General features: G+C 47.0%; 1 protein-coding gene across 1 annotated transcript in view; it reads left to right on the forward strand.

The window, feature by feature from the left end:
• The window catches only part of ass1 (argininosuccinate synthase 1), a 38446-nt gene that overhangs the window by 9332 nt on the left and 13476 nt on the right, over nt 1-15638 (forward strand). Inside the window, exons 6-10 of the mRNA XM_030085320.1 lie at nt 55-129; nt 594-664; nt 767-797; nt 9116-9206; nt 15279-15363. Of these exons, the coding sequence (XP_029941180.1) occupies nt 55-129; nt 594-664; nt 767-797; nt 9116-9206; nt 15279-15363 (353 nt within the window). The remainder of the gene's footprint in view (nt 1-54; nt 130-593; nt 665-766; nt 798-9115; nt 9207-15278; nt 15364-15638) is intronic.

Here is a 15638-nt window from a genome sequence, read left to right on the forward strand (position 1 = left end):
CGCCGTTACCTTCAGCGAAGAGAAACCAGCGACTGCAGCTGCTTCTTTTTTCAGATCATCGCTCCGTGGAGGATCCCCGAATTCTACAACCGCTTCAAGGGCCGGCTGGACCTGATGGAGTACGCCGAGGTAGCTCCTCCCGGACCGCTGCCGTCACCGTGTGGATCGAGAGTTTTAACGTCGCTCTCGACGTTATGAATCTATGTTACGAACGAGTTTGAATTCTGAACGAAGTTACTGAAAGGAGCCGTGTTTCTGGAGATGTTCTCATCCATTCATGATCTCTGGCTGATTGTGAGCAGTTTCTGCCACTAGATGGCTATCACGTCTTTTTATGGAGAAACCCTCTGTACCAGAAACACCTTTATTTAAAACACACCAGCATGTCTTTATGTTCCATTTCCCTTATTGAGTAATGAAGACCAAAAGACTGTGAATTCATTTAAAAATACAGTTTTTGCTTCATTTCCTCTTAAAAACAAGTCAAATAGTTTCTTCTTTTTTTAATGTAATCCTGTTTCAAGTATCTTTTCCCGGCTCAGTTTGTGCTTATTTTCCACACAGACCACATGTAACTGAATGTTTTCTCTCAGAAACACGGCATCCCGGTGCCCGTCACGCCCAAGGCGCCCTGGAGCATGGACGCCAACCTCATGCACATCAGGTCAGCCCCGCCCCCCTCGCTTTGCTCCTCCTCATGGTCACAGACAGGTGGAGTTTAACCCTTTACTGTGTGTGTGTGTGTGTGTGTGTGTGTGTGTTACAGCTACGAGTCGGGCATCCTGGAGGATCCGAAGGTAATTCACAGCTCCTTTATTCCCTTCACTGCGTTTGAAATGTTGCGGAGAGAGGGAGGGCTGCAAACAGCAGTGAAAAGATCTGAAACATTAAATTCAATATGAAGGGATGAATACAGTTATAAAAAGTATCAGTGGTTCAGACTGAGGAAGCCACGGAACTTCTTACATTCTCTGTTCAGGTGCGTTTAAGACATAATAGATTTGTCATTATTTATTAAAACTGGCATATGGATTTTATTTTGAAATATTTTTAGCCTTTTTGAAATCTTATTCTGCATCATTTTAATGTAAAAACCCCCAAACGAATTTTTTTTGTTGTTGTTTTTATATATGACCAACTTATCGGGAAATATGATTTAAAAACTCACTCAGAAATGTCAAACACCTGCTGCTGTTCCAGCATCACAATTTAGATTAGAGCGCCTCCTACAGGCCAAAAAATTCCCCCTCAATATCTAAAATATTTTTGCCCCTTCGCCAGTTCTTATTTTTTGGAATTTTTCCGTAACTTACATTTTCAAGACTCTCAAACTAATTTAAATCTGAGACAAAAAAAAGAACAAAGCTAAATGATGGTTTAATGGAAGGCGTGTGTCTCGGCACAACTGGAGGAAAATCAGAATTTCAGACTAAAAGAACAGTGCGGGACACGGTGGCGGCAGCATCATGGTCCGGAGCTGCTCTGCTGCTTCAGCACCTGGACGACTCGCCGTGATCGACCGTCAGTCCGTCGCCTCAATGATCCGGAACACGAGACGAAAAAAATGAAAACTAAATGAAGGTTTGGAGTCAAAGTTCAGACTGAATCGGATAGAAAAGCTTTGAGTGACGTTAAAACGGAAAACCCTCCAGTTTAAAACACTTGTCACACAGAGCACTTTGTGCTCGCTGGGGTTATCTGTGTCTGATATTTAATGTATAGATATGCTAAAACGTCAGTAGTTTTTTACAGGACTCTTCATTGAAATGGCTCCTTTATATTTGACTCCTTGATTTTTAAGTGAAACTTCCATATATTTAAAAAAACGGAATCATTTCAAGCCTTTTCTTTGGTTTCATTATTTGTATGGTTTGTTTATTAGGTGAATTTTAAAAGTTTTATAAAATCTGACCTTTTTCGTAAGTTTTTCACTGAACTTCCACAATTACCACAACTATTCAGTAATATTAGTACAGGATTATCTCTTCTTTCTTTTTATAGAGATTTGAATTTTTTTCCAATACACCTGTAATAATAATATTTCAGATCTTTTAAGACACTCATTGATTCCAGTGCGACTTGCAGAAGATCAAACTATCATGGAGTCAAAGAAAAGTACTGAAGTGTTTCTCAAAATGATATCGGATGTGATATAATTGATCAGCACAGTTTGGAAAATAAAATCAAAATGAAGAAAATTGCACATATTGAAAGATTCCTCGCTCAGAAATGTGTCTTACTGAAGCTCCTCGGCTCCGCTGCTCACCGATCAGCTTCAGATGGAAAAATAATCAGACTCCGCTCTTGGTCAGTCGTGGTTGGTAGCGCCCCCCGGTGGCTCTTATGAACAATTACAGGTGTTGTTTACAATTAATATGAGGGGAATACAGCTCATCTTAAGTAGTTTATAATAGAAATGCTTCTTTTTATTGGAGTTTTAAATGTATCTTCAAAAGAGGGGGAAAATTAATGTGTTCATTCATGTTTTACAGTGCTTTATATAAACACACACACACACACACACACACACACAGGGAGAACATGCAGACTCCTCTCAGAGGAGCTGGAAGCTACCAGGTGTATTTCCAGCAGAACTCCTGCCTCCACCGAGTTTAGTCCTGTTTTAAAGTGTCATCAGTTTATGATCTGTGATCGATGCTGCTGTGAAGTTAAAGTCGTTCAGAGCCGATTTCCCTCCGGAGGATTCTCCCGACGTTCACCGATAGACGGCAGAACTTGATGTTTGAGGCTCGGCTGTCCGTCCCTCGTCTCAGTTTGACTCTTTCTGCCTCCTTCATCCTGATCAAAGATTCTTCCATAAATCATAACTTCAGTCCGGAGAGCGCTGCTCTGTGGTCTCCTCTCCCACAGCGCTGTGTGTGTGAGAGTTGAGTTTGATCTCTGCCGGGGTCGGGGGTCACGGCAGTACACTCCGGTCGCCCCCGCTGACCCCCGGCGCTGCCGTCCCTGGCCGGGCCCTGGGAAGCGCCGGGGACACACAGACACTGACTTGTCGTCAGCAACGCTTCGGCTAATTCCCGATTTCATGGGAGCCTGGCGCGGCGCGGGGGAGGGGCGGGGCGGGGCGGGGGGGGGGCGCGCCCAGCTGGGGCCTCCCGAGCCGCAGCCCCGGCTCCTCGGGCCCTCATTGTTCCAGCGGCTGCGCCGCCGCGGGCTGCGACGTGGGAGGGGAGCCATTTCACCGTGACACCGTGACACCAAGATGTCACCGCTAACAGTAACGTACAAAGACAGTGCGCCAGACGGATGAGTCCCCCAATGGACGGGGCGTCCCGGGGAGGCCGGGGCCGCCGCGGCGAGGCCAACTGTAACTCGCGGGCCTCCGTCGCCCTCGCCTCGCCCCGCCCTCGCCCCGCACACCCCTCCGCTGCCTGCTCGGCGCCCGTCCTGTGAAAAGACGCGGCGGCTCAGCGGCATAGCGATGGACGGTGGCGGCATTGTGTCACCGGTCGCATTCAGGCCCTTTTACTCCAATATTGAATCGATTAATGTCGTTAAAGACGATGAAATATTTATGGCGCGGCGCTCTGAAGTGGATTTGAATACATTATTAGACTCTGAACGTTGAGAAAAGCGACAAAACCCGCTGCTGTCGGTTCATCAGTGTTATTTAGATCTGATTCTGTTCATCGTAAAATGTGAAGGAAGTATTTTTTTATGGCTCCATCCGCCACATTTTCACTCCTTTATCTTCACTTTGTTTAAGCTGTGGTTGTTAAAACTCCTGTTCAGCACAGTCAGATGCAGGACTCGTTCATTTCTCATACTTCCCTTTATTTTATACCTGTCAGTATTGAGGATCCGTTTATCCACTCTCAGGAATTTCTTGCTATAAAATAAGTGTTTTGTTTTACCGTTTTCTTGATAGTTTGGCTGGATTGAGGCCTCTTCTGAGCCGGTTTTGGCCCACAAGCTTGACACTCCTGTTTTGGGGAGTCCAGGTGTCACACTAACTAACAAGGATAAAACACATAAATCACGAGAAAAAGTTATGGACACCAGCAAGAAGTACCTCCTGGATATCCTCCCTGCCTTTTCCTCTGAAGCGATCAGCTCGCGGAGGTTTCCGTGCAGCTCCAGGAATCACCTGCAGTCACAAACAAAGCCGGTCTCTTTCCCGAACGCTCGACCCGGCATGTCAGCTTGTGATCCCGCTCGAAGGTCAGATGTAGAAGAGGTCACCTTGTTCTAAGTATCCGTGCCCTCTCCTCCGGTTACAGCCCCGGAGGCCGGGGCCAGACCCCCCCACCCCCCCCCCCCCCACCTGTGGCACAAAGGCCCCTCTCTGCTGAGCGCCGTCGCACCGGGAGTCGTCCGAGTGGCCGCTCATACGTAGTGCCGCAGATAAGAGTTCAGGTTACGCTGTGATTAACACTGTATCCTCCCTGATAACCTCTAACCGCCGCGCCCCCCCCCCCTCTCGACCCCGCCGCCGCCCCCGCATTGCTTTACTCGTCTCCGTCTGCCGGCGTTAAGGCGGCGGCATGTAAAGTTTAGCAGCGCCGCTTCAGTGCTGCGGGGGGCAGCAGCGAGTCGCTGTAGGGACGAAAAAAAACAACCGAAACTCTACTTTATAAATGATGAACTTAACACAAAAGTTTGAAAATTATTAAATCACCTCAATAATCAATAATATATAATAATAATAATTTAATCAGTTCAGTGCTCGGTTTGTTTTTCAGGGGAACAGAAATGAGGATGGATCAGGTCTGACAGACTGGACAGAATGGGTGATTTTACAAACCGTTTTAGTGCGGTGGCGGGCCGCTCTGGGCTCTCTTGCGACCAGTTTTTGGCCCACAGACCCTATGTTGGACAGCCGTGGTCGTCCCGCAGCTGCCTGTCCCTCCGCCCGCCCCGGGGCCTCCTGACGCTCGTCGGGCTCATTAGGACGTCTTGATTCCAGCCGCCGCCCTCTGTGATGCCGGAGCAGCGACGCGCTGAGCCGCCGCTCGCCGCCGGGCCGGGAAATCAAGACTGGTTTGGGGGAAGATGGATGTGGGGAAGCCGGCCCGCAGGGACAGGAAGCGGGATCCTCGTCACCGTGGGCTCCGAGGCACAGAGGTCACGACCCCCGCCTCACTGAGCCGCGACACCAAGACACACGAGTCCGTCAGGATTTCCCTCTGGAAGCTCCGTCAGTCTGGACTCTCAAGCCTTCAAATCACATTTTTATTCTTTTTATTTCCTTTAATCCATTTAAAGTGACTGCTGAGAAGATCTGAAGTTTCTTCAAACGAGACACAAAAGTGTTTGAAAGTCTGCATTTATCACATAAACTCTTTAAATTTGGTCCGATAAGGTTCTGGTTTAAAACTTGTTTGGCCTGATTCATCCGATGAAATTCAGGATTGTTTTGTGTTTTAAAGGAAGAGGAGGGCTCATTTCTCGTGTGTTGCACTTCGTATTTCTTCTGAATGAAAAGGGGAAGGTTTCAAATTGACTGGTTTAAAGAGAATTCCTGCAGACACTTCCAGATGTCTCTGAATTCGGTTCCCAACTTCAGTCCTGTTCACTCGGTTGTGAAGCTTGAGCTGCGTTCCAGGCGTCCGTTTACACCACAGCGGTGCTCAGAGCCTCTGAAAATGCAACTTTTTGAAAACGCTGATCCTGCACTAGCACTTTTTTTTTTTATAATTACACAAACAACAGCGCCCACTAGTGGCCCTCCATACTAGCTACATGGCTGTGACGGGGAAACTTTCCTGAAACTACCGTGCAGAAGCGTTTTCAGAGGACAGCCGCCCGTCCTGATGAGGCGCCGGCTTTAACCAAGGCGTCCCGGGTGTTAAGGATGCGGCTCCATCCGGCGCCTCGTGTGCATATTGTTCCGTCCTCGGCTCAATTCGCCCTGTTTGTGTCTTAAAGAGAAGGACGGCGCTGAAACGTGATGATTTAAGCATCACTTCCAACCCGCCGCTCCAAACGTGCCCCCCCCCCCCCCCCCCCCCCCCCTCCCCTCCTCCTCTGCCTCTTTCTCAGCGCTGATTGAAAACCAATGAGGCAACTAATAAGTGGAGAGATGGAGTTTTACTTGCTCTAAGTCGACGCGCCGGCCTCCTCGGCTGTTCGGGCCGCGTTTAGCACAACAATATCTCAGCAGCGCGGCGGCGAAAGGAGCTGCTGGCTGCGACATGGCGGTGCGCTTCACGCCCCATTTCCCACCAATAACCCCCCCCCCCCCCTGCCCCCCCCCCACCCCCCCGCCGCCTCCGTCTCTACCTTTGCCTCTCTCTCGGGGCGGCGGCTCTGGGACAGGTCCACCTGCGGGGGGTTGGAATTGAAATGCATTGATCTGCGGCTCAGTGGGATCGCGGCCGCTCGCCCCGCCGTTCCCTTCGCTTCTGTCTTTGTGTTCGGTCGCCTCTTTCTGATATTCTTTTATTTTTAAAATGTGCTTTTCTTTTTAATTGATGAGCAAGTCATCGAGTCACGTCATCAATCTACCGGCTCGCGATGGCTTGGAGTCAAAAAACACATCAGGAAAGCTTTTAAAATGAACATTTTTCAAGCTGAAAGGGTTTTTTCTTCCTCTCAGATACGGATAACAGGAGCTTGATATTCCTTTTACATGTTGACATTTAATTTTGTCTATAAAGAAGTCTCTTTTTAACATACAACTTTCATTATTTGAAGCTTTTATTTGTTTGAAATTGTTAGATTTTCAGTAAAAACTGCTTTCATTGTGTTCAGGCCTTCCTCAAAAAGGGAATCTTTATTCCGTATAAGACTCAGCAGACGCTGAATGAAATAAATAAACACACTGATCTCAAAAATATTAGAGAAATTTCATTTTTATGTTGTATTCTAATTATTTGCATTCAATCTTGAATGTGTAAATTCATGTTAAAACTACAGTGAACTGAGGAAGGCAGCAGCAGAATTGTTTTAATTTGGGCAAATGTGAACAATTTGTACTGAAATATCATGAGATGCGACTTTGGATTTAAATTTCCTGCAAATTAAAATCAACTGGAATGAAATATAAATTGTAAGCATATAATTCAGAAGGAATAAAAAACTCCTGATCCAGTGAAATGTTCCTCATTTTAATCATTGAACGACAGACCGCCGGCATGTGGAGAGGTCGGGGAGGATTCTCCATCAGACGCGTTTCAACAGACGTCGTTTTCAGAAGTCTTCTGAACGGGATGAGGGGTTTTCGTGTGAACGGCGCCGCGGTCGCGTCTCCGTGTTTCTGTCGAAGCTTCAAATTGAGAAAAATCAAAGCTCAGCTGGCTGAATGTAGAAATCATCTTTAATTTGCAGATAAAGACGATCTTCCTGTGACGGTAAACTGTCTTGATTCTAACTGCCGTCGGCGGTAAACGTCTCTATCGTGACGTCCAGCATCGACAGTCTGCACGGCGGCCTGAAGGTTTGCCGTTCACCTGTAAATCCGGAGCCGGCGGCTCCTCCGCGCCGCTCGCCGTCGCTCATTTGAAGGTTGAAGGAGACAGGAATCCCCGTCCCGCCCTGCAAGAGGAAGCGTGAAAAGAGGCTTTTTAGGGCAGTCATTTGGTCTCCTCTCCTGTTGCCTCTCATTTGGCATCTTTCAGGGCGCCGAGGCGGAAAATAAAGGAGAGGGAGACGGAGACGGCCGCCGGCTCACTCAATTTCGGTGTTTAGTTAAAAGGAAGGAAAGTGATTGCGCCGCTCGCTGACAGGCGGCCGGCGGATGCCGATTAGTTATTGTATGATGATTTAGAGTCTGGTAAAGCTTTCCATTTAAATGCACCCAGTAGTTATTTTGCATAGCCCCCCTGCAATTTGCCTCAGCTCAGGACACATCGGCCGCCGTCTTGTCCTAATGCTGTGTAATTGTTGGAGGGGCGCGTCGCCGGGCGGGAGCGCCGGGGAGCCGCCGCCGCCACCGCCATCGCCGCCGCCGCGCTCTCCCAGGTCCCCGCGGCGAACCGGCTCAAATGGCTCCCGGCTCCCGCCAACTGGAAAAAGCAGCGACTGCCTGTCAGCGAGGACGACTCCGTCCGCCGCCGCCGCCGCCGCCGTTTAGGAGGATTCTTCATTTGAAAGTAAATCAGGAGAGGAAAGTGTCACTCAGAGAGTCGGCGCCGGAGGCAGCTGGAGACACATGATGGCTTTTCCACAATATTACCGGAGACTTTATTGTCGCTGAAATAGCTTCTGTCACAGAATCAGGTGTGTTTTCTTTTCTCGACTTGTCAAGTGTTCCCTCCTCTTCGGGATCCGAGTCATTTCTTTCCTCCGGCCTCTCCCGCTCCTCCCTCGCCGCCGCCGTCCCCCCGCGGTGAAGGGCCACGCCGCGAAAATGAAACCAAATAGAGGAGAAAAATGGAACATTGATTTTTTTTTTTCTCCTTCTTTCTTTCTGTTCTCGCTGTTGTTGTTTTTCACGCCTCAGTGTCTGTTTTACCGCTGCTCGCTCGTCCCCTCGCTCGCCGGCCAGCAGCTCAGGAGGACATTCAGATACAGCTGATGTCCGGGTGTGCAGGGCCTCCAGAGTCTTTAATTCTTATTCCTCAAACTGGAACAGTAAAACACAGGAACGCTGATTAGCCTCGAATGGCCACGCCCCCAGAGACCCTCCAGACCCCCGCAGGCCCCCGCAGTGCCTGTGTACTAAATAATCCACTCTCAACATGAAGGCACATTTATTGAAACCTTCTGGTGCAAAATACAGTGAAACACCCAAAAAAGAAAAAAACTTATCCTCTAGCAGTTGCATTCTGGGTATTTTAACAAACTTGGAGGCTAATGCTAGTTAGCCTTCTGTGTTGTCGTGTCCAAAACTCTTAAGAGATTTGTTTCTAAAAATCATTCTTCCCTTTGAAATTTATAGAATTTGTCTGGTGGTTCGTTGGGCCGGATTAGAGCCTCTTGCAGGCCTTTTTTTGACCCTCGGGCCTCATGTTTGACACTCCTGGGTTCGAAGGGAAGATAAAAAACCAGCAGGTTGACCCCAGACAGATGAGAATCTTTCAGCTCCGCAGTCAGAGGTCCTTCAGGACGCTTCAGATCAACAGAACCAGCTTTAAATCCATCAACGTCCTTCAGGAACACCCCAGTGCATTGTGGGAATATGTCTTCACTTTCCATGTTTCCTGTCTTCCAGAGTCACGCTCCGGTCGACCTCTACTTGATGACCAAGAACCCCGAAGAGGCTCCGAACGCCCCCGACGTGCTGGAGATCACCTTCAGGAAGGGTCTGTTTGTTCAATATTCATATATATATATATATATATATATATATATATATATATATATATATATATATATATATATATATATATATATATATATATATAATTTGTTTTAACAATTTTGTTTTTTTAATACCATAAAATCCCAATTTGTGGCCATTAAATACTATTTTGTGGTTCCAAACTGAATTTAGTTGCCAAGAAATGTTAAAACGAGGAAACAGAAAACTGTCGTGCGGTTAATAAATACTCATTTGAGGACATGAAAAACTGTTTTGTGGCCACAGAATATCAATTTGTAGCCACGACGTAAAGTTTTATTTTATTAGTCCTGTCTGTGGTTCTGTATAAAGGAGTTTTGGTGAACACACACACACACACACACACACACGCACAAACATTTTCAAGATACAACAATTTAAAAACATGCATAATAAAGCATGAAAACCGATATATTGATTATTGTAACCCCCAGCGTTGAGATAATCCGTCTTGTCACATCAGAGCGTCGTCCGTCACGTCGCTCACCCCCCACCCCCCCTCCTCCTTCTTCTTCTTCTGTTTTTATGGTTGGCGTTATTGACGCGGCGCTGCAGCTTCAAGGCCGACCCCCCGCCGCTCTTTATCGCTCCCTCTGACCACCCAGACCTAAGTCCTTAAACCCCTCACATTATTCCTGCCGTCCGGAGCTGCCACGTTTGGCCCGGGGGCGTGGGCGTGCACACACACACACACACACTCACACACTCAGGCCGGAAGCATTAACCACGGCTAATACAGCCGGCGCCCCCGGGGCCCGGAGCAGCGCTCATTAGATCCACAGTGATAGAAAGTGTCTCATGTTTGTGCAAAGGGAAAATGGCAGGACACATCCCGGCCCGGGGCCAAACGCCACAGATGTCCCCTCAGCCGCCGTGCCGGGCGGAGGGGAGGGAGACGCCGGCTCCTCGCAGCTCTGAGGCTTTACGAGCCGCTGTCGTCACTTCAGGGTTCAGGAGTTGAGAGGAAGACGCGGCGGGAATGTTAAGTTTATCGTGGTCACTGTCCTTTTAATGTGATAAATCAGAACATCTAGTTCGTGTTTTCTGGAGTGAATATGTTGAAGGTGAATCATTGACTCCAGTCGACTCAGGAATGAAAGCAGCTGGTGTTCTGTTCGCCACCACTAGTTGGAGCTAGAGAGCCGTCAGACACATCTCCCTGAAGAGACCCGTCCTCAGAAAGCCAGCGTAGCGAGTGAGCGTCTTCAGGTAGGAAATCAAACCGAGGCAGCGCTAAGCCCCGTACCGGAGCTCGGAGCTCCAGCATGTGGCCGCCGGCCTCTGGGGGAGGGCGCTGCTCCTGGTAAGGTGGTAATTAAAGACTTGAAACGGGTCTTAGTAGACTCGGTATTTTCAGGAACAGTGTTGAAATCATAACCTTCACCTCGGCTGAATTTAGACCTTTCTGATCGTTTTAATGACTTTCTTAAACGGCAGCCGACTGAGGATTGAGGGTCGTTCAAGTCTTTGTTTTGTGTTGAAGTGGAGAGATAAATAGAAAGTGGCTCCACTGGAAATGGGCTGATGGCAGGGTTGTCAAACATAAGGCCCATGGGCCAAAACTGGCCTGTGAGGGACTCCAATCTGGCCAAACGAGCAACTTGTAAAAAAATGTCAAGGGAAAAATTTTTTTTGTTTATTCCTTCTTTTTTTTTTTCCAAATATCTTCAGAGCAGCGGACACAACACTAGCCGTTTCCATTAAACTTCTTTGGAAAATAAAAGCGATATTTTCCAAATTTTGCCGAAGGATTTTCAAGCATTTCCATTGAATGGCGTTTAGTTCATAAGCTGCGGGTCTCATGCAGTCTCTGCTTAGAAGACGACGGAGACACAAAACATTTCACATTTCCCTTGTAAAACTTCACATTTCTCTGATTATTGCAACCCAAGGACAGTGGTTATATTTTGCTCTTTAATGATGCATAAAAAGATTTCCATCTTCAAACGCACCACGCCGTCTTTACTTGAGCAGACTGGACACGGTCCAGGGTTGCCAGATCTGACTCAGTTTCCAGCCCAAACGCAATGTAAAACCCGGCCAACGCAACACTCAACTGTTGTTAACATAATAATGATTAAAAAAAAAAAAAAAGAACAGGCCATGAACACAACTGCACCAAATAAAGGAAAACAGAAGGAGCACAAACAGGCTCCCCTCAAACACAGCGTTCAGACAACAGCCGACACAAACTGACTCAACCTCTGGATCCCTGCAGCAGCAAAACAAGTTCTCCAATGCTAACATGACGTTGCCTCGTAAACCAGCCCCGCCCACTCCTCGTCCTGGTTTGGATTTTGGAGTTGATCTCAGTCTGGGTCGGAGCCCGTAGAAGGGGATTTCACTCGGTCGTGAAGCGGCCGAGCCAATCAGCGTTGCCGCTTTTTGTTTTCAAAATTTTTTGGCGAATTCCGTTGGCTAAACCGGAAGTGACACCATCACTGCGCTTAGCGGAGATGACGGACTTCAACCATCGTCTGAAAGCTGCAATAAGTGAAGTTATAGTTAAAATACTCAAGCATTACAACAATCAAGCAAGAGCAAGAGTCTGCGCCTGGTGAGTTTCTAACCAGAAAAGATGTTTTTTCGTGTCTTTGCGTGTAGAGAAGCTAGAGCTAACGAGCTAATGCTAACCCTGAGAGAAGCGAACGCATTTTGTTGACGTATTTGTTTTGAAGCGCTGATTGGCTGAAGTCCGCTGTCAGTCAAAGGAGTAGCCGACACCCCCTGCAAGAAGTTTCTATGGGCTCTTATCCAGACTCAGCCCAACCCCAAAATCCAAATGTGGCTAAGGAGTGGGCGGGGCTGGTCTACGAAGCTAAACATGAAACATGAGCAACCAAACGTCTAAATCCAGCTCACTGGAATTAATTTGTTTTTCCTGCCCAGTCTGTTCAAAAGAAGCCCGATTGGGCAGAAACCCCCCAACCTGGCAACCCTGGTCACCTAACGCCATTCGTCACGTCCGCTGTCTGGAAATGCGGGAAAAGTGTTTCCATTGACCGTTAGCGACGTACGTCTGTATCGACACGCCTGAAAAACCTCCTCATGAGCAGAAAGACTTTTTGGCCGTGTTTGGGAGGTTTTTCTAAATGCAGGTGTTTCCATTACCAGATTTTTATTACTATATTTAGGTTTTGCTCATTTCTGGGGCGAATGGAAACACAGCTAATCAACGCTAGCTAACTAGCATTAGCTTCAAAGCCATGCTGTCAGGAGGAGTTTGGAAAAACACAAAGTGAACCAAATGGTGTCGGTAAAATTGTGTACGTGTTGAGATTGTCGTCTTATTCTGTATTAATAGTTTGATCTTGAGAAAATATCAACATTTTCTTTAATTTGAAGGTTGTTTCCACACCGTTTTAGCGGTCCGCCCAGACCAGATAGAACTGAACCTGTTTATTTCCCCTGAGTTGAAACGTGTTTGACCCCCATGGTTTATAGTCAAACATGAAAAGCAAGTTTCTCCCTGAAGAAATGATTATTGATTATTCCGTTCTCTCTATAAGCGACCTTCCATCATCCCGCCGGTTTTATTTCCGTCTTTACCCTCCGCAGCCTCACTGGAGTCCCTGTTTACCAGTTGCTCAAAGAGAATGTTTAAGTGGGAAGCCAGCGTTCCGGCGTCCCTGCGGCTCGGGATGAGCTGCCTTTGTGAGGCTCCGAGGCCGCGGCCGGGCTTCGCGGGCCCTCGGCCGCCCCGCACTCCCATTTTCACACATATTCTCAGTGCCTTTTATTGAGCGGCGCGATGACAAAAGCTGTTTTAGTGGTCCACACAAAGGGCCAAGCCTGCTCCTCCCTCTGAGCACAAGATCAGCCCAAGAATGTTTCGTTCCATTCCCCCTCCCACCTTTTCATCCCGGCCTTTCTCACCAGAGTTTTCTCACTGATTAAAAAAGAATATTAAGCGACAGGAACCTTTTCCCCCCGTTCCCCGTTCCTCTGAAACCTTTCCCTCCCTCCTTTCATTCCTGAGAAGTTCGGAGGAAAAAGAGACAGAGAGGAAAAATGTAAAGCAGTAATTTTTCCTACAGCTGTGTCTGCGCTCCATTGTCTGCACTGTTCTGCCGCAGAAACGTGAAGAAAGGGTTCCCGGGCAGAAAGAGAGCCGCGGGTGAATGATGGACCGAACCCGGGGCCCAGCGGCCCGGCCCCGCTCTCCCACGTTCAGATTTGAACTTTTAATCTAATTATTAGGAATGTGGCGGGGCGGCGGCGCTGCTGCTCTGGGAGCCGCTGGATTCCCGCGACACGAGAAAGGCCGTCAACAAAGACCTTGTCTGAAAATATTTATCAGGTCCCGGACGTGAAAACGCTTCTGCTCAGAAAGATTCTGACGGCGGTCAGCGTGGCGGCCGCCGTATCAGGCCGCGTTTACGCGACAAGAAGCATGGAAGACGGTGGAAACGCTGCTGCTTCAGGGCACTGCGGCTTCAGCGGAGCTGCTCTGCTCTCGACCAGGAGAAGCAGAACCCGGTCCCAGTCCAGGTTCTTCTTACCGTCGGGTCCGTCTGTCCAGACAAGTGTTTGATTTTGTTAAGATACAATAGACTTTAAACCTGAGCAACACAAACAGCGCCAACTAGTGGCCCACCCGGAAAACTACATTGCTTCTGGCGTTGTCACGGAAACAAACGTTTTCAAAACATCGTCATGTAAATATGAAAGTTTTCTGAAATGAAAACAAAAATGAAACATTTTTCCACATAGACCATCGCTCACAATGTGTGTGTTTCCATTTGTGCATGGATTCTGATATTAGCAATGAGCGACGACGTGCACGTCAAATTGTGTAACTACATTAGTGTGTGTGCGTGCGCGTGTAAATGTCTTCATCGCCTGGGTTTAGATTTTTTTTTTTTCCTTCTCTGGCAGATTTGTCAATAACTAGAATTTTCCTGCCCGCAATATAGACTCGCAGGCAGGTCTCTCTCTTACACACACACACACACACACACACACACACACACTCCATGTAGCTGGTTGAAGGCCGTGAACAAGCAGCTCGGTGACAGTGATTGATGCACACTCACTTTAAGTGGCTCCGCAGAGGAAGCGTGTGTGTAGAGTGCACGTGGTGTTTCCTTTAAAACTGTGTGTGTGTGTGTGTGTGTGTGTGTGTGTGTGTGTGTGTGTGTGTGTGTGTGTGTGTGTGTGTGTGAGAGCAACATGGCAACAGGAGGATGTTGGATGGATCTGCAGGTGGTTTTGGCTCTCACACATGAACACACACAAAAACCTGTGTGTGTGTGTGTGAGAGAGAGTGTGTGTGAGACAAAGCGGCGTGTGTAATTGAATTATTTAAAGGCCTGCACACGATTTCACAGCTTTCAGATGAGCAGCCTTTGAATTTATGAGCCTTTCTTCTGAGTCTCTCTCCGGCGTAACGAGCAGATCTCATCACTGCAGACCTTTTTTTTTTTTTTTTCACAAATTAGTGAAAAGTTTGTTTTTCTCAATCAGTTACCTTACTTCAAGTTTAATCTTTGATATATTTGGAAATGAAGAATTTCAGCATGTTTTAATGACTTTAAGATCTCCTCTTTTGTGGCTTCATAAATAAAAAAACCGGTAAATGTGATTAATCGGTAATAAACTCAGCTGCTGTCGGACGCTGCCTTCACTGCCCGGATGTTTAAAAACCTGCTTTAAGGTTTATTTTGTCAGTTTTCGTGTTTCAGAGAGATTCTCTGTTTTCATGCTTCATCTGGACGTCGTCTCTCTTTTCTACTGCGCCGCTATTAGATGTTAAATCAAATAAAATGAGACTGATTTCTGTTTTTATGCTCCTGAAAGTCCTTCAGGTTTCAGAACAGGCTTCTCTTAAAAAAATTCATTTATCATCATGATTGTGGTTTTTAGGCCGATTTACTCTGATTCCTGTCCAGCTCCACAAAAAGCCTGATTAAACTGAAATTCATCAAGTGCTAATTTAGTTAGAATACATTTGATTTACATCTTTAAACTCTAGTTTATGTACATTTTTTTCGTTTCCTGGCTGTAAGACTGAATGAAAACTGTCTTCCTGCAGGAGTTCCTGTTAAAGTGACCAACTTGAAGGACGCCACTTCCAAAGACGCTGCTCTGGACATCTTCCTCTACCTCAACGAGATTGGGTGACTTTTCTTTTTTTAATTAATCTGTATTATTTTTATTCATCTGTATAAATGCAAACTTGAAAGGAGACGCAGAAGAAGTTAAATTCACTTCTTCTGGACCGAAGAGTTTTTCGTAAAGCAGACTGTATATCACTCGATTGTATTTTGCAGAAAAAACTAATAATTCCTCCAGAAAATGTCTAAAAATCTCAACATAAAGCAAATAGAATGAACCCTTGTGCTGTAAAATACAGTGAAATGTCTAAAAACCGTTGCATTTTGCTTGTTTGAAA

Source organism: Salarias fasciatus, assembly GCF_902148845.1.
Source record: "Salarias fasciatus chromosome 7 unlocalized genomic scaffold, fSalaFa1.1 super_scaffold_4, whole genome shotgun sequence".
NCBI classification, from domain to species: Eukaryota; Metazoa; Chordata; class Actinopteri; order Blenniiformes; family Blenniidae; genus Salarias; species Salarias fasciatus.